The sequence below is a fragment of the Enhydra lutris genome, unplaced genomic scaffold (genome assembly GCF_002288905.1).
Source record: "Enhydra lutris kenyoni isolate GAN:26980312 unplaced genomic scaffold, ASM228890v2 scaffoldscaffold28, whole genome shotgun sequence".
Taxonomy (NCBI): Eukaryota; Metazoa; Chordata; class Mammalia; order Carnivora; family Mustelidae; genus Enhydra; species Enhydra lutris.
Window position 1 is genome coordinate 11471369 of NW_019154112.1, and position 22718 is coordinate 11494086.

At 35.6% G+C, this 22718-nt stretch overlaps 1 protein-coding gene across 1 annotated transcript in view; it reads right to left on the minus strand.

Moving 5' to 3' along the window:
• Window positions 1-22718, minus strand: part of LOC111152319 (collagen type XIX alpha 1 chain) — a 306943-nt gene that overhangs the window by 151015 nt on the left and 133210 nt on the right. Inside the window, exons 13-14 of the mRNA XM_022510811.1 lie at window positions 15645-15698; window positions 14014-14049 (exon numbers count right to left, since the gene is read on the minus strand). Coding sequence (XP_022366519.1) covers window positions 14014-14049; window positions 15645-15698 — 90 coding nt within the window. The remainder of the gene's footprint in view (window positions 1-14013; window positions 14050-15644; window positions 15699-22718) is intronic.

Consider the following 22718-nt stretch of genomic DNA (forward strand, 5'->3'; position numbering starts at 1 on the left):
ACAAGCACATAAATAGTGAATAAAAGGACAATACAAACAGCACATAAAAAAGATTCTCATATTTGCACATAACCAAAGGGTAGAAGCCCGAGGGCAACATTTCATCATCATTTCAACAAATACTTTGATGACCTCCACACACTCACAACAATAAATTAGGAAAAGAATAGAGAATTGACATTTACTGAGTAGCTGCTATTGCATCAGGAATCCCACTAGCCATTTTACGTAAGTGATTTAATTTAATAACTGTCAAAATAGAATTTTTCCTTCTCATAGGTGAAAAAATAAACTTCCTAGAGGTAATACTGAACATAAGTGGGGGAACCTGAGCTTTAAACTCAAATATATCTGACCCCAAAACTCAATTCTACTTCTAGTACTTTCTACTTCCACTTCCAAAGAAATATTTGGGGCATAAGATGTATTTAAATATGTATCATGTTAATCCGCCAATGGGGTTTTAGGTAAATATTAGCATATTATTGGACCTGATAGGATCACCCTTGACATTTTTTGATACAGAAAGATATTAAACTTTTTAGAATATATTATATTGGGAAACTAAGAAGTGTTTGTAAGACAGAATGGTGTTCCATCAGAAATGGAATGAAAAATCAACAGCACAGACTGAAGGTAAGTAAGAATAGCAAAGTCCCAGAAAGCTCCTGAGGATTAGAATTGGTCAGAGGCTGAATGAGGCAGTGGTATTGTTAGCAAATGGTGTGGTAAATAAAAGAGCAACGATCTGTTAGGATTTGTTTAAAAAGGGATACAAAGCACATTGTTGGAGATAATTCTCCATGAATCTTTGGCATTTCTGCTTGTTTTATGAGGGAGGCACTAACTGCTCTATGTTCCAAACCATCTTTTCACCCATCAGCCAAGCCACAAGGGAACCTAGAGAATTCAAAGTTAATTCTGCCCCAGCTGCCTAGATGTTCTTGTTGGCTTGATGTGGTCCTAGATCAAAAAGATAATAGCTACCTGACCGAATATGGCTCACACAGTAGTACCATTTTGGTGGCACACCAGGCTAACATAGGATACAGAATGGGCTTCTATAAGTTTTATTAAAAATGTGTCTGTTCTTGTTGATATATTGTATTGGAGTAATACTTCACATCAAGGGGAAAGAGCAGTCCAGAAACTTAAGGAACAAATCATCTGGTTTTCTAAGGTAGATCTGGATAATTTAAGGGATTTGTTCAGCTGGTTGGGTTTGTGATCCAGGGGAACATGGTTGAAATCAGTACTCTAGGTTGGCCTCATCTACCTGCTTGGAATCCTTTTAACAGTAGTCCTCGTTAACTGTTAGATGGGACAAGTTGAACAGTTTTGGTCTCAGCCTGCTCAGGTAAGGTTAGTAAGAGTAGCAGATGCAGTGGTATATTCAGAGAAAAATCTGCCAGGAGCCAAGACAGTGTTGAAAAGACGGGTGGATATTGGTGGGAGACAATGGGTTTTTCCATGGCTCTTTCATGCATGTCTTGTGAGGGAGGTATTAATTGCTCTTTTCTACTTCTGTTATTATCTTTTTAAGAATGCTTATATCAAAAACCAAAGGGAAGATGTGCTTACTGTTCAGAATTTTAAAGATAATGTCTCCTTCTAGGACAAAGGGCTGTTAAAAAAAGTTCACTGAAAAAGATTTGGGCTCCCAAAACTTGGAGTTCCTCAGTTGTGACACCAATCCATTGCACGTGCTGCACCTATCTGGGTTACTCCTGAGGCTTGGTGGCAAGGGCAACCAGTGCAAACACGAAGCTCACGTTGCCTGCTACCGTGAGAGATAACAGCCACACCTCTGACTCAGGATCTCATGTCTTCTTCCAGGATCTGTTAAATTGTGGCAGGCTAATTGTTACCTTGCAAGTGGGGTAAAATTCCATACCTTTCACAGTTCTGGACTCTGCTAAGTCCAACTCTTTCTCTATATTGTGGATATATCTAATTTAACTATTTTTTTTTTTTACATTTAATCTCTATTGTTTCAAAACAATGTGACGAAAGAGAGGATTTATTAAAATGTTACTAGAGGGATAGACATTACATCATATATAGCTAAATGAATTAGAATTCCTGAGGAAATTGAAAGGTGAAATAATAGAATTTCACAATTTGAATGATCTTTAAAACCTTGTTTTGACCACTAAATATTAGTCAGCGACACGACCAAAATAAAATAAATAAAAATAGTTGCATATTTCAGGATAGATTTGAGTTTCTTGGCCTTATATCTAGGGTTTATTTATCAAAATAAACTTTAATAATGAATTAAAACAGAGGAGGCTTCTATTCATGTCTGCAGTATATTAAACAGAAGGTAGGATTCTTCAAATAAGGAGATAATTCCAGTTGCCCACAAATGACATGTCTTTCAAACTGACAAAAAAAATCAATGAGGGACAGTAAGTGACATCAGGATTGCCATTGTTGAAAATAATCAATATAGGATCAGGTAACTACCTGCCCTAAATTAATTACTTTTAGTTGGAAGGAGGGCATCTACCTTTCATTATAATGTTCGAGTCAGGGATTTAATATTCCCCTATTGATATTTTACCCGTAGGATTTGGTGATATTTTATTTTGATACTATGTTTGTCGGTGAAAAATATCTGTCTTCTGCCTATGAAGAAATTTGTATTGAGTACCTACACTGCACCAAGTACTACAAGTCGCAGGGAATGAGTATGATAGAAAGGGTTGCTATATCCTCATAGAGACTACACTAGAAGTAAAAAAAGAAAATACTTTGATTCAGTTTATAGTTAATAATTTCCTTAAGATGAAAAAATTCTACCCATAAAGACGCTGTGATTGTACAAAAGTTGTCTTTGAACATTTCTTAGCAATTACTTCATAAAGGTCTCATTCCTATTGATACTCATTCCTATTGATGTTTTGCCTTTGAAGATTAGCATAATAACAATGAGAACACTAGCTAAATGTTAAATAGTACTTACTAGGAGCCAATCATTTTTCAGGAAGTTTTACAAATACTAATTCATTTAATCATTACTTCAATGCTATGTAGTAAGAAATATTATCATTCCATTTTATAGATGCTGAAAGTAGGGCACAGGGAAGAAGTCAAGTAACATGCTTAGGTTCAAACCCTGGATGAAGGGACGGGGTAACTCCTAAGCTATAATGCATGAATTTTGGGTTTGTTAAAACCAGTGAAATAGTTAAGTGGAATAAATATAATTCTAATTATAAAATACCACTTTATAGATCAATACAAGGTTCCTACCCAAATTTTTTCATATACTTACAGTAAAATTGAATTTAACTGATTTCTATGTATATCTGACTTAAATACACACTTGTCTCCCTATAATTTTTCAAACGGCTTTTCCATTTTTAATTTTCTAATGGCATTTAAGATACATTTTAATGTATTTTTTCTAGATCACTGAATATCTCATCATGAAAAAACAGCTCCTTCATAAAATTCCCTAACTGCTAGTGTATAGCACTTTTAGGAAAAAAAGTTTTATTGTTGAGCTTTAAAATACATAACATAGAATTGTGATGAAAACAATTTGAAATGTCTTTTAAAACAGAAGCAAACTATAAGCAGAAGGGCAGAAGGAGCTATTCTCAAATCATTTATCTAATGAAAGATATATAAATCACCTTCTGTCAAATGAGCTGATGGTATGTTTTTCCAAAACATAAATCTTCTGTGAGGCTGAACATAAATCTTTCTAGGGCCTTAAGCATCCACTCCCCTATATCTCTGCACAGAGTCAATAAAAATAGTTTTATAGATAGAAATACCTTCTATTTTAATCAACTAAATCATTTATGTAAGTCTTTTGCCCATACATTAAAAAAAATAATTGATTTTTAAGAATATTTGAAATCAAATCCCTTCTTTCTTCTGGCCCACTAGTATCCTAAAAAACTCAATATTGAGCTGGATCATCAGTTTCAGAAAGTTAACAGTGAATTAACTATGAATTATGCAACTTTTTAAGACAAACTTAATTCAAATTCAGGCAATTCATAGAAAGACCATATAAATAATTCAGATTTTGCTATGTAAGGGATTTTAAATAATCTTAATGGAATTGCCTATTAATTACTATACTATAGCACATATATTTATGTGTAGATATCAATATGTATGGTATACATATGCTGTAGATGATATATTTATTCAAGTCAAAACTAAAAGAAATTATGTTCTGTGGTATTTAACAAGAACTTTTCTATTTCATTTACCTAACAGGAGATAGTTATAGTTTCTTAGGAATTTTAGTAAGAAAACACTATTTTGTAGTTGTCTGTGATTTAAATGTATTTAAACTAAGTAACTGTTTAAATTATAGCATAAGGATTCGAATAAAAAATGATTTCCTCTTAAATAACTGTTTTCATGTAATACTAACATAACTACAGTTGTACAAATACTAGTAGACTATATGCTAACTGCAAATGATCAGTGTGAAAATGATCAATCTTAAACAACTGTTTGCTTTTTCATAAATCAAATAGGTTCTAGGGAAGGCAACAACACAAGGGTTGTTTCTGTGTTCCCAGCACCTAGCATAATATTCTGCACATAAGCATTCAGGTCAAAGGGGAGAGAAACGGAGGGAATGGGCCACAGCATCCACTGAACTGATCATTATTGTATTTTCAACTCATTAATTTTGAAAGAAAGAAAAACCCTATCTCAAGGTTTCCTTTATGTGAATACTATATGATTTCTTGTTTGTGGAGGCCACCTGTTAATTTGTGTGTCATCTGATTTACAAATGACCAGCTGAGATTTTCTCTCAGTTGCATATGGTATTTAAGGTAGTTTCAATAGGGTCAGATCTGTGTTCCTTCTCTGTGCCTAATTTTCACTTATGCTAGATTTATCCAGGTCCCAAGGGACTGGCTTTTTAGTAAGCATGTCTAAGACACTTCTGCTGTTGACTGACTTAACCTTTGGCTTCTGTGTAAACGTTTGGTGCCATCTGGATGAGTATTTAATAACTCCCCAAAGGGACAGGGCCAGAGTAAATAGTCATTTTCCTGGGAACTAAAATTAATGGATATATTCCATGAAATAGCATTGTTCTACCTTCCTTCACCTGTCTCTTCTAATATGACATGCAGAGGCCAAAAGAAAAAAGAGGGAAGAAGGCAGAGGTGTTAGCCAACTGCCTTATTTCAATCACATTCCCTGCCTCACTTCTGAAGCTTCAGTTAGGGATTTTGGCAAAACTTGACTGTAAAAACAGCAGTATGTTTTTTATATGAGGAATATCTGTTAATAGTGTATAATAGTAAGAACACAGAAGATATACAACAATTATAAGAAGTTGTATGTAAAGACACACAATTATATATAAAGAAGTTATATTTGAAGTTATTGTCTTCAAATGACAAAGAAGCAAATAATTTGCAGTAATTTTACTTGCACATTAAATGTAAAGATTTATATCTAGTATTTAAATGTAAAGTAGTGCTAGCAGGATGAGGAGAAAGGGCCCTCTTACACTGCTGGTGGGAATGCAAATTGTTGTTGTCGTTCTGGAGAACCATATTGAGGGTCCTCAAAAAGTTAAAGATAGAACTACAATCCAGCACTGGCACTGCTAGGTATTTACCCAAAGAAAACAAAAACACTTATTCAAAGTGTTACATGCACCCTGCTGTTTATAGCAGCATTGTCAACAGTAGTCAAATTATGGAAAGAGCCCAAATGTCCATCAACTGATGAATGCATAAAGAAGATGTGGTATACATAAATATAATGGGATATTACTCAGCCATCAAAAAGAATGAAATCTTGCCATTTGCAACCACAAGGATGGAGCTAAAGCATAATATACTAAGTGAAATAAGTCAGTCCGAGAAAGATAAATACCATATGATTTCACTCATATGTAGAATTTAAGAAATGAACATGGGAGCAAAAAAAGAGAGAGGCAAGCCAGAAAACAGACTCTTAACTATGGAGAACAAGCTGATAGTTACTAGAGGGGAGGTGGATGGGGGATGGGTTAAACAGGTGATGGATACTAAGGAGGGCACTTGTGATGAGCAGTGGGTCTTGTACGTAAATGATGAATCACTGAATTCTACTCCAGAAACTAATACCACTTTGGATGTTAACTAACTGGAATGTAAATAAAAACTTTAAAAAAAAGTAAAAACTGGTGTAAAATGTCACACTTAAAATAACATAAATAAACCACAAAATATTAAACTGTAATAGAGGATTTTTGTATTAAAATCTTATGATTTCAGAATAATTTAGCAGAAGCTACTTTTACATAAATTTGCATTATGATCTTAGATAAATTGCATTTTGATCAAAGAAATTTGAATGTTATGATTTTTTTTTAAAGATTTTATTTATTTATTTGACAGACAGAGATCACAAGTAGGCGGAGAGGCAGGCAGAGAGAGAGAGAGAGAGAGGGAAGCAGGCTCCCTGCTGAGCAGAGAGCCCAATTCGGGGCTCGATCCCAGGACCCTGAGATCATGACCTGAGCCGAAGGCAGAGGCTTTAACCCACTGAGCCACCCAGGTGCCCCTATGATTTTTTTTATTCAGTGTTGGTTTCAGTTCATGCAAATAAACATCTGCTTTGTAAATGATAAATATCAAACAGAAGAGATATGTTAAGTTTATCAGTAAATCACACATCCCCATTTTATTGGAATATAACTGACATATAACATTGTCTTAGTTTAAGATATAGAACCTGATGATTTGATACGTGTGTATATAATCAAACACTTACCACAATAAGATTAGTTAACACTCTGTCAACTCAACTCACCTTTTGTGTACGTGTGCTGATAATTTAAGATCTAATTTCTTAGCAACTTTCAAGTATTGTTAACTATTGTCATCATGCTGTGCATTAGATCCCCAGAACTTAGCCATCTTATAATTGGAAGTTTGACCAACATCTCTCTATTTCCCCCATCCCTTATCCCTAGCAACCACCAGTCTATTCTCTGTTCCTATGAATTCTGTTTCGTTAGATTCCACATATAAGTGAGAACATGAGTATTCATCTTTCTCTGACTTATTTCACTCTGCATAAATGCCTTCAAGGTCCATCCATGTTGTTGCTAATGGCAGGATTTCCTTCTTTTTATGGCTGAATAATTATACACATATACTGCACACATTACATGTTCTGGCTATTGTGAATCTATGAGCTTCATGAATTCAAGTGTGCAACTTTTTCTCCAGCTTTGGGAATTTTTCAGCCATTATTTCTTTAAATAAGCTTTCTACCCATTTCTCCTCTCTTCTCTTTTTGGTACTCCAATAATGCATAGATCATTTCTATTAATGATATCCCATATTTCATGTAGGCTTTCTTTTCTCGTTTTCATTCTTTTTTCTGTTCTGTTCTGACTGGACTTGCCTTCTACTTGACAGATTCTTTCTTCTGTTTGTCTGTTGTATGCTCTCAACTGCATTTTCTTTTCATTTCATTTACTGGAGTCTTCAGCTCCAGGATTTATCTGGTTCTTTTTTATGATTTCTCTCTCATTTTGTTCATGTATTACTTTCCCGATTTCATTGAACTTTCTTGTAAGCTCATTGAACTTTCTTAAAACTACTTTGAATTCTTAATTAGGAAAATTGCATATCTCTATTTCTTTGGGATCTGCTATCGCAAAATTATTGTGTTCTTTGGTAATGTCATGTTTCCTTGATTTTTAGTGTTCCTTGAAGTCTTTTGTTGTTGTCTTCATACTTGATTTTTTTAAATTTTAAGATTTTATTTATTTGTCAGAGAGAGCAAGAAAGAGAGCACAAGCACGGGGGAGACAGAGAAGTCCTAAGTGGGGCTCAATCCCAGGATTCTTGGATCACTCACTAGTCCTCTGCAAAGGCTCATTCCTGCTGCCACTGGGAGCATACACATGAAGATGGCCATGAGGTTGGTATGTGTGGAGGTGAGGTGCATGGAGCTTTGGAGGTGCCTGTGGGCCATTAGGGGGAGAATCAAAGGTGAGGAATGCCCAGAGGCTTGTGAGTGAGTTTCCTAATGGAGTCTAGGGTACGTACACTCAGTAGGATTCACATTCCTTTAGTGCCCTCTGAGAGCTCTACCTGCTCTTTTTTCCCCAGTATTACCCACCCTATCACACAGCACATCTCAGTATTTTGGATGAGGCAAGAAGGAAGTGAGTTTCTTTGGCAGCGTCCTGCATCACTGGGACAGGTGAGTTCTCATCCACAAGCTCTCACTTTCCCCAGCAGGAGAAATCAAGGGCTGAAAAGGTGTCTCTTGGCATTGAGCTGTGCAGACTTGGGGAGGGCTGATGCATGTAGATTGAAACTGTTCTTTCACTCTTTTCAGATTTCTTTGCTTCAGTGGTATGCTGGAACTTCTCCACTAGACTCCACTAGACTTCCTTCTGGACTTCCACAAAGCTATCTTATCCATGGGTAATTGTCTAAATTGATGTTCTTTAGGAGGAATATGGTAGAAAACTCTTATTCCACTATGATAACAATTTCCAGTAATTCACTTGTTAAGTGTCACTGTGACACTCGTTCTAGGTATGGTGGCAACCAAATAAGCTTCAGAAAAAGGTGATTTGATGACATTTTTAGAACTAGAATTTTAAAATGTACATGCAAAGTTTATTTATAAGGGAATAATTCTTTTGTTGTTAATAGGCCGTTGCTTAGAGAATTTCAGCTGGAATCATGGTACAATCTGGTTTTATTTGGTTTCCATTTGTGCTATTGAAAGCAAAAGTCCCAAATTATAGCAACTGATTTAATATTTTTATGGATTAGCTGCCAAATTTGACATTTTAGTTAAACAAAGTGCTGAGAGATGAGTAATAAATCAGGCAAGATAAGGTAAACCCTAAAACTGTAGATCAAAGACTTTTGTTTCAATTCATACTTTTGTGTCAGAATCAAGCCATAGGAATCACAGATTTATTCTATTTGGCTAGCACTCTGCTCTTTTTTTAATGTTATAAAAAATTGACTTAAGAGAACTTCAATAAACAAATGACCATAAAACAATAAAAATGGAATAAGCAGCACAAAAATTTGTGACAAAGAAAACATCAGTCCAAATTATTTCACCAAAATCATTATATAAGAGCTGATTCTTATTTTTATACAAACTAAGAGAAAGAGAGATAGTAAATGGAATCAATGAGGTTAAAAAGCAAAGATTAAAATACCTACAACGACAATATTCATTAAACATCACTTTTTTTTTTTTTTCTTCAGGACACACTATGTGATAAACCCTGTTCTGTGTGCTTGGAATTCAACAATGAACAAAAGTCACAGAGAACCTTTGCCTCTCATGGGATTAATAGTCAAGTGTAGAGTAATATTGACAACAAATATAATAAATATATAATATAAATATAATAGATGTTTTAAATGATACATTAGAAAGTAATAAATGCTATAGAGAAAATGAAAAAAAAATGGAGCACTAATGGGTGTTAGAAATTCTGTGTTTCTGTGTGTGTATGTGTGTAGGGTAGTTCAATGTGGTCATTGTTAAAACTTAAAGGAAGTAGCTATGCTCCCTGCTAGAGCAGGAAGGAGAACAGCAAATGCAAACCTCAAGTGGGGGTGTGCCAGGCATGCTTGAAGAAGTGCAAGAAGGCCATTGTTGTGGAATAAAGTTACCAAAAAGAGAAGAATGAGAGATGAAGTCAGAAATGCAGCAAGAGTTGAATCCTGGGAGACCTTGTAGGCTAGGCCAATGAATAGACTTGGGCTTTTACTATGAATCAAATTGAGAAACACTGGAGATTTTGAACAGAAGCATGATGAGGGAAGCTTTCTGGCTTCCGTGTTTCTGTAAAACTCAAGGAGATCAAAGGAAGAAGCAGGGAATCCGTTAATTGGGTACTGAAAAGTGAGAGTAAGTCAGATTCAGATATACATCGAAGGTAAGGCAAATAGAATAAATAATCTGTAAAGCTGATTCACTTGTGTTCACAGTTGTAAGTTTCTAAGTACATGAAAAGTAATCCAGCATTGTATAAAAAAATTTATCATGGACAAAAATTTCCCAAGTTAGGTGAAATACATACATTTACAGATCAAAGAAGCTCAGGAAAAGCAGGAAAAATCTTAAAATAAGCACACCTACATCAGATGATCTGTGTACATCTACTGGACAGTATGGGAAGGGAACCACTAATCTGTGGAATGAGGCAACAAGTCTGCAGTGCAGCTGGTGGCCGAGTGCTAAGCCCTGTGACTCAAAGTGTGGTCTGAGGACCAGCAGCACCTGCACCCCCCCCAGTTGGAAATGCAGAACCTCACACCTACAAGGACTTAATCAAATAAAATAGGTATACAAACAAGACCCCTGAATGTTCTTGGGCGCAATAAATTCTGAGAAGCATTAAGACACCTGAGCTCACTGCAGTCCTTGAATGGCTGGGTTAAGGCTGTAATTAAAGGAGTCTTCCTAGTCCTAAATCCTCCACTTAACCAAGCAGACTTCAATCTTAATTTAGTTTTACTAATGTGCCTCCCTAATGGAAAGAGATATTTCTTTATTATGATGCATTAGGTTGGATTTCAGATGAAAGTCAGACTTCTTCAAAAGTCTAAAAGAATTTTTTCAATAGGAAGAAAGCTTATTCCATTCCAGTGCCCATATACAACAGCTTTCAATTACAGCTGCATATTTAGAACTACCCCAGGAGATTTAAAACATACTGGTCCACACCAGATCTACTGAATTTTAATTTCTAGAGGTGGAGCCACAGATTGGTAAGTTTTAAAGCTCTCTAGTGAATTTATTGTGCAATTAGCTTTGAGAACCGCTATGAACGAACTCTCAGTTTATTGACTCATAAAAAATGTCTCCTTTATTCTGAATATAGTGGAGTCAGTATAGCTTTCAAGTTTATCTTCCTTGAAAACTGTTATCAATCACTGCATTAAAATGTATTAATCTACATCATAAAATCAATTAAATAGTACATGGTAAGGTGGTATGCATTTTGCTTCATGCCTATTTCATATTTAACAATTGTCTTTTAAAAAATTTTTAAAGTATTTATTTAATTTCCAAGTTTTCATTCATTCATTCATTCTTTCATTCATTCAGTTTTTTAGGAGTGAGTGGGAGCATGAGCTCAGGGGCAGGAGGAGGGGACGGGGAGGAGTAGAGAGAGAGAGAGGATCTTAAGTAGGCTCCGCACCCAGAGTGGAGCCTGACACAGGGCTTGATCTCATGACCCTGAGATCATGACCTGAGCCGAAATCAAGAGTCGGATGCTTAACTAAGCCACCCAGATGCCCCCAATTTTTTATTTAAATTCCAGTTAGTTAACATTCAGTATAATATTAGTTTCAGGTGTAGGATTTAGTAATTCATCACTTACATGCAATACCCAGTGCTCATCACAAGTTCACTCCCTAAGGCCCATCACCTATCTCCTCACCCACTTCCCCTCCAGTAACCCTCAATTTGTTCTCTATAGTTAAGAGTCTATTTCCTGTTTTGCCTCCTTTTTTTTTTTTTTTATCTTATGTTCACATGTTTTGTTTCTTAAATTCCACATATGAATGAAACCATATGGTATTTGTCCTTCTTGGACTAAGTTATTTCACTTAGTATAATACTCTTTAGCTCCACTCATGTCATGTCATGTCATGTCATTTTTTTATGGCTGAGTAATATTCCATCACACACACACACACACACACACACACACACACCATATTCTCTTTATCCATTCATCAGTTGATGGACATTTGGGCTCTTTACATAATTTGGCTATTGTTGATAATGCTGTTGCAAACATCAAGATGTGTGTATCCCTTCGAATTAATATTTTTGTATCCTTTCGGTCAGTGCTGAGTAATACAATTGCTGGATCACAGGGAGTTGTAATTTTAACTTTTTGGGGAACCTCCATGCTGTTCTCCAGAGTGGCTGCACCAGTTTGCATTCCCACCAACAGTGTAAGAGGGTTCCCTTTTCTCCACAACCTCACCAACAATTGTTTTTTCCTATGTTGTAAATTTTAGCCATTCTGACTGGTATGAGGTGGTGTCTCATCGTGGTTTTGATGTGCATCTCCCTGATGCTGAGTGATGTTGAGCATCTTTTCATGTGTCTGTTGGCCATCTGGATGTCTTCTTTGGAAAAACGTCTATTCAGGTCTCTGCCCATTTTTTAACAGTTGATAATGTTAATAAAGTTATGACATAAGAATTAAAATAGTAATATCCAAATAATACTAATATTAAACTATGAAATAAAACATTTCATTTCACAGTGGCTTTGCCTTGTTATATTTTTATGAACAAATTCACTTGTACTCCCTCAGTGTCTGCCAGCTAAATAGTACAGGGACATCTATTAGGTGTTATTTGGTAGGAAGAGAATAACTGTTATTAAAAATCCATAAAATAGGGATGCCTGGGTGGCTCAGTTGGTTAAGTGTCTGACTCTTGATTTTGGCTCAGGTCCTGATCTCAAAGTCATGAGATCAAGCCTGGTTTTGGGCTCTACTCTGGATGTGGAGCCTACTTACGATTGCTTCTCTCCCTCTCCCTTTGTCCCTCCCCTCATGCACAGGCACTCTCCCTCCCCACCTCTTAAAAAAAGAAAATCCATAAAGTATATCTATTCCAATACAGTTTTCTGGGTAAGGGGCCAAAACTGCATTATCAGATGAAATGATAAACAAAGACTACATTTTGCCCTTCAAACACAAGTTAGAAAGGACTAGGAAATCAGATAAGTAAGTGGAGTGGGTGAACATGTAACTTACAAAAGAAAGCATGTGACTTAAATAAAATAAGCAGGCTTAAGTCGATATCACTGCCAAATAGTTTTAAAAATAAACTCCACAAAGTATAAAAAAGCTGACTAATATGCAGTTAAAACCACCTCTCAAATAGTTTTCATTTCCATCTTGAAAATAAAAGCTTCAAGCAGAGAATTCCATTGTAAATTGAATTTGGTTATTTCTAAGTCCTGTGTTTGATTCCTTAGATTTTTTCATTTATAAAGAAATATTTGTCCCTTAAGAAAGCATTGCAAAAATTAGTTGCATAAGACATTATTAAGGTATTGTTCAGAATGACATTTCCAAGTACAAAGATAAGTATGAACGTTATCAAAGCCACACAGTCGTTGAGATTACTGTGCTGCCTTGTTGGGAAGAGCTCAACACCGATGCTAGATTTCTTTTTAAACCCCTGACCTTCTATGATCAGAATTGGTCTGAAAACCGATGATTTCAAGTCTTAATTTATGTCGTTAGATAATATCAACATAAAGTTTCCTTTTTCCTACTAAGCTTAGAGTCATTGTTAGACCAAACCTTTAAGTTAAATGACAGCCCTTAACGTCTTATGAAGAAAATCTATAGCAGTAAATTATATCCAAATATAAAGTCATTATATATTTATGATTAAATGCTTAATAAATGATGAACCATTTAATTGAGAACAATCCCATTATGTGCACATTAGGAACTTTTCTCATAAATCTGTTACAGAAATATCAGCCTTTTATCACTTGTAAATCTTAGAAGCTAATCGCATAGGAAAAGCAATTGTCTCGGACAGGTTTTGGGGAATGGAACAATCAGTTCAAACAGGTAGCTGTTTTTAATCCATTGGGCAATTATAGTTTATTTTGTTCTTTTACAGTTTTTAGAATAAGTAGAACAGTCTCTGCTTCCATTAACTTTAAATGTCTTGTTAAGAATGTATAATCAAACATTCTAGGGGCACAATTATGAACCATATGGAGGGTAGAGAAAATTGTTCAGAACTGGCACTGCCTCCAGACTTTCCTCATAACTACTGGTATGACCTCGGGTTAAGTATTTCACTGATGCGGGCAGCTGCCCCATCTTTAAAATCTGGAGGTTTGGCTAGATCGACTCTAAGGTCACTTTCACTTCTCAAAATATCCTAAAGCTTAAATTTTGGTTTAGTCATGATGTAGTGTGAATAATGAAGAGGATAACATATTTCAATTTTGAATTCTGATTTCAGGAATACTTACAGTTAAGGCTGGTGGTCCTGGAGGTCCTGTATCTCCCTAAAATAGATTTTAAAAAGTTGCCGTTACTAATAATCTTTTCTTGCACATTTTATTTATAAGTGTTCTGAATGAACAGAAGCAATATATAGATAAATTCTGAAGGAGAAAATAGAATTTCATCTTGATAGGAGTCTCTGCACAATGACAAATGTATCGTGTGCTTTAAACTCTCGTGATATAAATATCACCTTGTGCACCCCCATGCTTTCTGCAGAACTTGTTTTGAAAAGCTAAAATAATCTAATTTTCTATTCTTTTGTCTACTAACCCAAAATTAGAAAGAATATCTCTTCAAATATGGTTACTTGCCAGTGGAGCAGCTGGGAAGTGTCACAACGACAGATAATTTTTCTGACAAAGTTAGTATGAGGATCAGCAGAAATAATAAGTGCATCTCCCCACTTCATGCTTCCCAGCTGCAAGAAGCAGTCCCATTGCCTCTTACAAAGCTCTGCTAAGCTGACGTTGCACTTGCCGTCAATTTTAAGAGGGTTTGTCTATATTAATGTATTTTTAAATACCAAAATTGTTTCACTGACCTAAGTGAATACAAATTACCAGGTGGATATATTAAGAAGCTTTTAAAAATCTTCACAAAATGGCTCATCTAAAAGTTTACTATTTTCTGTCTTATAGGTCGCCTCTATGCTTTTTTGTATATCAGGACTCCTATTTATTTAATAAGAACTCTTAATCATTAAGATCAAAAATCATTGCTATAAGGCTTTTTAGGTGGACATTATGGACCCCTTATACCTTGTGGTATGAAGCTCAGAGATACGTTCTCATGTTGAGAGTATCTCTGTAACTTTTTCTTTTCTCATCTAACATAGTCACCTCAAAAGTTAAGGCTTAGTATTGAGTAATCATTACTTTTTGGAACAATTGAATAAAAATAGCCAATACTCGTTAAGGAACATCGACATAGCTTAACTCAGTCACTGAGGACCAATTTGTAAGATAGATTTTAACAGAGAGGTAAATATTGAAGCCAGACAAGGGTTCCCAAATGTGCTGACAATAGAGAACAAAATGCAATATAAAACACCCGCACGTATAATTCTCATCAAATCGGGATAATCCAATGACCTTATTCTGAATGACTCTTGCTGTTAGTACTTCTAAATCTCTTTTCAAGGTCACAGCCAATAGATCATTATAAAATGGCATGACAGAAAAATGGCAGGAAATGAAGCGTTCAGACCAAGACTGAGTTAAAAAGTTAACCTCCTTCCCCCACAAAGGCCACCTGATTCACCATTATGGTAGCAGTTCAGTGCTACTGGCAAAGTTCCCTGATACAATGCACAGTTGCTAATTTGGCAATGGAATGGCTAATGCTGTTAAGTGAGGGAGAGAAAGTGAAATCTTATAAACACAAATTAATGTCAACTAGCAGTTGTGCATTTAGTCTCTTCATACTAATTAAATGAACCAAAAGGCTTTTCTTCAGATGCTTTTAACATAACAGCCTTTGGTTAATTTTAACAAAATTAACTTTTGGCAGTTAGAAAGTATCATAGAAAAGTCACTGCATACATTCTCAGAGTTTTCTTAAGAAAAACTGGCACTTCTCAGGGTGAATACGATACCTTTTCTCCTTTTGGGCCAGGTGGACCACGAGGACCCAAGTCACCTTTTAAACCCTGTATGAAGAATACAACCAATGTAATTTCTGTACACAATTCACAGAAAGATTGAATTTCTAACAAGTCATTAGTCACAAAATAAATCATAATTTACTGAACTCCCAACTCCCATTCTTCAGTTTGTAGTATAGAGAGAAAGAGAGACGACTGGCACTAAAATGATAAGCAACATCTGCGTTGTGGTGAGTACAGATACACTAAATCAGCGTGAGCCCTGAATACTGCATATTTGTGCAACTTTGCTTCCTGCTAAAATTACATCAATTCACCATCTGGGAGAACATCATTTAGATCTATATGAGCTTTTAAGTATCCACTTTGGATTAAATTTGTGGATGTTGTAAATACCTTTGATTTAGCATTGATTTGGCCTTTATAAAGCTTGCCAAAAAAATTCAAGAATTAAATAAAAAAAACATTTTTATGTATCTATCAAGTAATCTAATTGTGAGGGAAAAATAAATGAAGGACATCTTCTTTCCCTGTCACTCACAGCCCGAAGCTATAATGTAGTCTCTTTCCTCTTTTAAAGTATTTTAGTTCTCTAGTTCCTATTTTTTTTAAATCTGGATTTATAAAGATATTTAATCAAACTATATAAGACATAGACAGAGTATCAGATAAATATGTTCATGAATCTTCCGGACTCTTGGGTGTTTCAGTGGGTATTTTGTTGACCAGACTCAGAAATGACAGTTCTCAGGAACACTGTGATAGATTTCAGGGGCATTCTACAGTTGAAGGTTTTCACAGTGTAAACAGAAAGAAAGTTAGAAAGACACGTCCTGACTGTGTGCCAAATAGAAAAAAAGCATCTTCCTTCATCCTTGATTTAACACGTTGGATGAGGGAAGAACAATCATGTAAAAAAGAAATATTCTGAAGCCACACAATGCACAGTCTATGTCCAGACGTCTTACTTTTCCTGGCTGAGGGATCCATCTCTCGCAGCACTGACATTTTGTAGTCAATAAACAATGTCAAATGCCAGCAGCTTTAACTACTTAATATAGAAGCCCATGATGAATTTCAAGAAATGAAGGAAAACTGGATACTTAAAATAATCTTGTAGAGGTTATGTGAAAACCGTCGTCTTACACCTTAAGGAAAAAGATTTAACGGATGAAAACAGCATGTGATTGGCAAAAAACACTTCACAACTATAGAAATACTTTTCAGGATGAAACTGATAGCTATGGGTCTTTCACTGTTACCTCAGAGTATTTCTAGAAAAAGGATGAGTGAAAAAGTAAATCACATTTGATATGTGATATTCTCTTATTATTTGAAATAGCCTATCCTTCCCAACTAAGCAAAATGAGACTCGTCTGAATTGAGATGTGTTGTGAGTGTAAAACACATTAGATTTTCCATATCTAGTACAAAAAATGTAAAATAGCTCATTAATAATTTTTATATTGATTATATATTAAAATGATAATTGGATATATTTAATATATTATTAAAATTAGTTTCACATGTCTCTTTTTACTTTTTTTTAATATGGCTACTGGAAAGTATATCTAGATTTGTCTTGAAATTATATCATATTTAGAATTATACTATATAAGTATTACATTAAATAGATTCTATTTCTATTGGATAGTGCTACTTAGAAGTACAAAAACAAGAAGTTGACAGAAACTCTCTCTTTGTCCAAACTTCAGTCACACTCTTCTGAGTCTTTTCTCCATTAAGCCTCAAGCTTGGCCTCTGTCCTGTTCTGTCTTTGGCCTGCTTAGCCCAGTTTTAGCAGACTCTTGCTTAATCAGTTTAGAAAGAATCCCACACCCTTGATATCAGATCAAGTGCCTCATCTCTGACCTTTGACATGTAAGTGTTTGGCCTGCCTTCAGCAAGAATCCTATTAAGTTAGTTTCTCAAGAATCCTCTTACCCTTGAGGTCTGCTCTTAGTAACTATTTTCCATCCACTGAGCCCATCACTCTATTGGCTGTATCCCTCCCTCTCCTTGTTGTATCTGGAGTTGAGCTCAATTTCTCTCCCTTTCTCTCCCTTTCTGCAATACCCCTTTTCGAATCAGTGTGAACAAAATTTTAATATAATGTTCATTATTGTAAAATTTTAAATAAATGTGAGAATAGTTTTTCCCTAACAGGGTCAAGATTCCTGCCCTCAGGGAACTCATGTTATGAGAGGAGGGTTGTCCTGCTGATAAACAGGACCACAGGCTGAATGTGATAAGAACGAGAGGGACAGAGCTGCTATTTCAATTGGGGTGATAAGAAACCGCTTCTGTGTGGAGGGGACATTTGTTGTTTCAAAGGATCCAGGCAATGCAATGATCCAGGGGAAAAATATTGAGGTTAGAAGGCACAGCAAGCACCAAAGCTCCTAGGGTGAGCGGAATGTCATGAGCATGCAGACAAGGAACAGGAGATCAAATCAAGTTTAGGCAGAGGTCAATGCATATAGAGAACTAAAGGCCATGGTAAGGAGGCTGGTTTTTTTTGTTGTAAGTGGAATGGGGAAACTACTTAAATGTTCCAAGCAGAGAAAGGCCATGATGTGACCTTGTTTCAAAAAACATCACTTTGTCCACAATGTGAAAATAGATTGTAGGCAGCAAGAGTGGAAGCAGAAAAGGGACTGTCACAGTGTTCCAGGCAAGAGCACAGGATGGTTGGGGTGTGGGGGTGACACTGGAGATGGAGAGCAGTGGTCAGAGATTGCACATAATGGGAAGCAGGACATATAGATATGTTGGAAAAGGGGGCAAAGAAAAGACGGTGCCAAGACTTAAGTAAGTGATAGGATGTTGAACCATTTACTGGACTGAGAAGTTTATTAAAAAAGATGTTTTATTTGTGCTTCCTGATATAATACTATCCAGAGAAAGACAAATGAAGAAGAAATGTCTGAGAAAGATACCAAGCCCATTTAGTCAACAAATATTGTTGAATATCTACAAATATATAAGACTAAACTCTATGTTCTGGGCACCTGGTTGGCTCAGTTGTTAAGCGACTGCCTTCAGCTCAGGTCATGATCCCGGGGTCCTAGGATCAAGCCCTCTTTGGGCTCCCTGCTCTGCAGGAAGCCTGCTTCTCCCTATCCTTCTGCCTGCCACTCCCCCTGCTTGTGCTTGCTCTCTCTCTTTCTCTGTCAAACAAATAAATAAAATCTTTTAAAAAAGACTATTAAATGTTAACAAAAATAATTTTAAAAAAGGACTAAACACTACATTCTATGAACATATGCATATGAAAAGGTTATTGTTTTAAAAGGCAACATTAAACACAACATTCAGGAAAATGTTAACTTTGGGGTGGGGCATGAGGTTACACTGAGTTCTGGGTACAGTGGTGTCCCAGTTATTACTATGATTCATAATCATCACACATTACATGTTATAAAAATAATATCTCTAGGCATAAAATAATACACTGATTTTTTTCAATATTCCTGCCTGACAGACTAACCCTAACTGCAATTTTTGGGAAGAACTTACTGGCAAATGAATCAGCTAACCATCCCTGATTCAATCAACCATGGTCAGGAAGCAGTTGGGGAATGATGCAACCAAAGACAAGCTGATGTGAATACTGAATACTATTATGGAAATATATAGCAAGTGTGAAGGGAACAGTTCCCAGAGAGGCCTACATCTACTGGAGGTACCCAAGATTCAGAGATGCAGAGTTCAGGAGAGTCAGGAAAAGAGCAGCATTTTATGCAAAATCCTAAGTTGTTCAAGCTTCCCTATAAAATAGGTATAAATAATAGTTATCTTGAAGGCTTATTCTGAGAATCACAGGTTATAAAAAACACTTAGTACCTGTAGGTACTTAATAAATGTTGCTTTTACTTTTCAAATCCAAGTTTAAGGGATAATTAATAGTTCATTCTGTTCAGGTTCGTACTCAGTTTGATGGATATGGAACCACTGTGCTTTAAGTCACATAGGATAAAATGCAATTGAGAAGTACTACATTTATCAAGCTTCTACTTTTATGGCCATTGAAGTGGGCCCATGTAACTCATGTCCTCTGACAAAGTACAATGTTTTTAAGGCCATGGCATCATAATAAGCTCTAAGAAACAGATCAGTAATGCTTTTCTCAAGTGCAATTTTTCTCCTCCTGTCACACTGGTGCTGCTATCAATGGTGATCGAGTACTGGGGAGAAAAAGATGCAGCACTCACCCTAAAGCATAAAGAATCAAATGGAACAGACTATGAATTCAATATTGAATAAGATGGGAATCTATTATCAAGGTTCTCAATAAAATTCATGTATATCAAGACTCTCAAAAGCATAGTAGTTGACTCTGCACATTATGTGGAGATAGGAACTCTTATCTAAAGGCAAGATGAAAGCTGATGGACAGTATAATATGTAGAATTATAAAAGCAGGCAGACTATGAAATTAATTTTCCTGGAATATCTACGACTCATGGTAGGTAGCATCTTTAAAAATCAGAAGATACAATATTTGTTAAACAAAACAATATTTGCTAAAAAGAATTTTAACCATCAATTAATTCTTCGCTTCCTCTTCCCATTAACTGTACCTTGTTCCCGAGTGATGGCACCAGCTGTTGCCAGCTGATAGCTCAGCTTTGTGATTTCAATATTTTTGCATTTAATAATACAGATTACATTGGTATAAGGAGATTAACAAGATTATTTTAGAAACATCAGATGCTGTAATTCTGATAAGGGATGTATGAAAGACAATAATAAAGATGCACAGAAAGAGTCTAAACTCAATGATTGAAATCAACTTTCCTAAGATTATATAACCTCACCAAAAAACAAATGAAATGGTATTTTTATTAGACATAAATGTATTTTATTTAACCCAGTTTCAAATAACAGTAAATGTTTACACAGCTCTTACTGTATGCAAGACACTGTTCTAAATGCTTTATGCATACACCTGTTTATCCTCAAACACAGACAAAAAAAAGCCCTGAAGTGTTATTAACATTATCATCCCATTGTGCAAATGAAAACGGTGAGGCACAGAGGGAGTAAGTAATGTTCTGAGTGGTATGCCGGTTAGGCGGTGGCAGATCTGGGATCTGAGCCCAGGAAGTCTGACTTTTAAATGTTACATTAACAACTTTATAAGATTCCCTCTCAAGTCTGTTATAAGATGCATTTGTTGAGTATATCTCACAGTAGGTCACAATCAAAATCATTTAATTATAAACTCAAATGTGTGTAAAATTGAGGTCTTGGTATTTTGAAGGCTAAATTCTAGCAATTCGAATTTTTGATGATTTTAATATGTTTGGTATGCATTATCTACACTATAAGGGAAATAGGAACATGTATTTAGTTCAATAACTTTAGTCCAATACTCTAATACCTTGAAGACCAATCCAAAGTTTACATACACATACACTACCAAGGATGCTTTTAGAAAGACATCAGAGCAATTTTTTTTTGTCCTAATGATTAAAAACTGCTACATTAGTTGGTGAGCCTTTGGGGTGTTAAACATTCTGCTTTTGCAAGACAGTCCCATATAACAAAGAATTGTCTTACCCAAAATGCAAATAGTGTCCCACCGAGAAAGACTGAACTACTAAATATTTCCCTGTAAATCAGGTTTACATTTTTCCAAAGTGAGTTTGCCCATTTTTTGAAAAAGCTGGCACAGAAGAAATTATTAAAAGATACATTTACATCAAGATATTTGTAATATACAAGAATAAAGACCATTAAAAAGGACTTTTGGATTCACTTAGTAGGAATATTAAATTCTTTCAATTTTCTTTGCCTTGGAAAGTAGCTAGAGTGAGCTGGCCCACTGAGTTCATTCACTCTGCATTCTAACAGAATGTTTCTGAAGTTAGACTCTCCATCATGGCTTGACTTTAATTCAAATTGAAATCACTATTATAATGCCCTTCATTCCCTAAGAATGTGTATCTGTGCTTATTGAAAGGCAGAGTGAACTGTCATAAATGCTGAATGATTTTAATTTGCATAGTCAGTTTATTTTAGCATTGAAAAATAGGCAATGACAACTGTGGCATGATTTAGTGGGGAAATAAGAGACTTTATAGTCAAACACGGAGGGTTAAAAGCGGATTTTACCATTTTCTTAAAAAAAAAAAAATCGCCTAATGTCCCAAGTCTTTATTTCTTGCCTCTGAAAACAGAGATTCTACCAGCCCTGCTCTAGCTAGCCCATAAAGCTAGAGTAAGGATCACATTTCAAATTCCTTGTGGAAATCGTTTATGAATGATAACACATTATTAACAGTTCCACCACTAATGATGTAATAGAGCATTTGACTCTCTATTCCTAGTGATAGTAGAGGGGAGAAAAGGAGAATTTTCATTACTTTTCCTTATTTCTCCTTAGTCATGACTTCTGAATATCTTTGGCAAAATTGAGAAAAGGAAAATAATATCATCTACATATTAATTAAGTAACAAAGTGAGAAAAGTTAATGTGCTTTGTCCTGCTTTATGATATACCTAATGAACTATATTAAACAATGATGGTACTAATGAAATGACAGCCCTGTGTTTGGGGGCATGCAAAGAACTCTTCCAAGTTCCTTTCCAAGAGGAAAGGTCACACTGCCCACTACACTATGTGCTCTCTTAACAGGTTGGTCTTATTCAGATTTGGAACTCTTACAATGGCTGCTGGAACATCTGGGCATGTAGTAGGCACTCAAATATATGTATTTATCAATTGATTACTTCTAAAAAGCCAAACCACCTTACTTGCAGAGCCGTAAGAATAATTTCCAAATCTCAAAGTTAATGTAGATAGACTTCAGAGTCCAACCCCTCAAATCTCCAGTTTGGATAAATTCCTCTCTATTTCAACTACAATGTTATCTTTTTTAAAAAGATTTTTAAAAAGATTATTTATTTATTTATTTGTGAGAGAGAAACAGAGACAGAGACAGAGAGACAGAGACAGAGAGAAAGCAAAAGAGAGCACAAACAGGGAAGAGGAGCAGAGAGAAGGAAGAAGCAGATGCCCTTGCTGAGCAGGTAGCTTACAGGGAAGCAGGGCTTGAT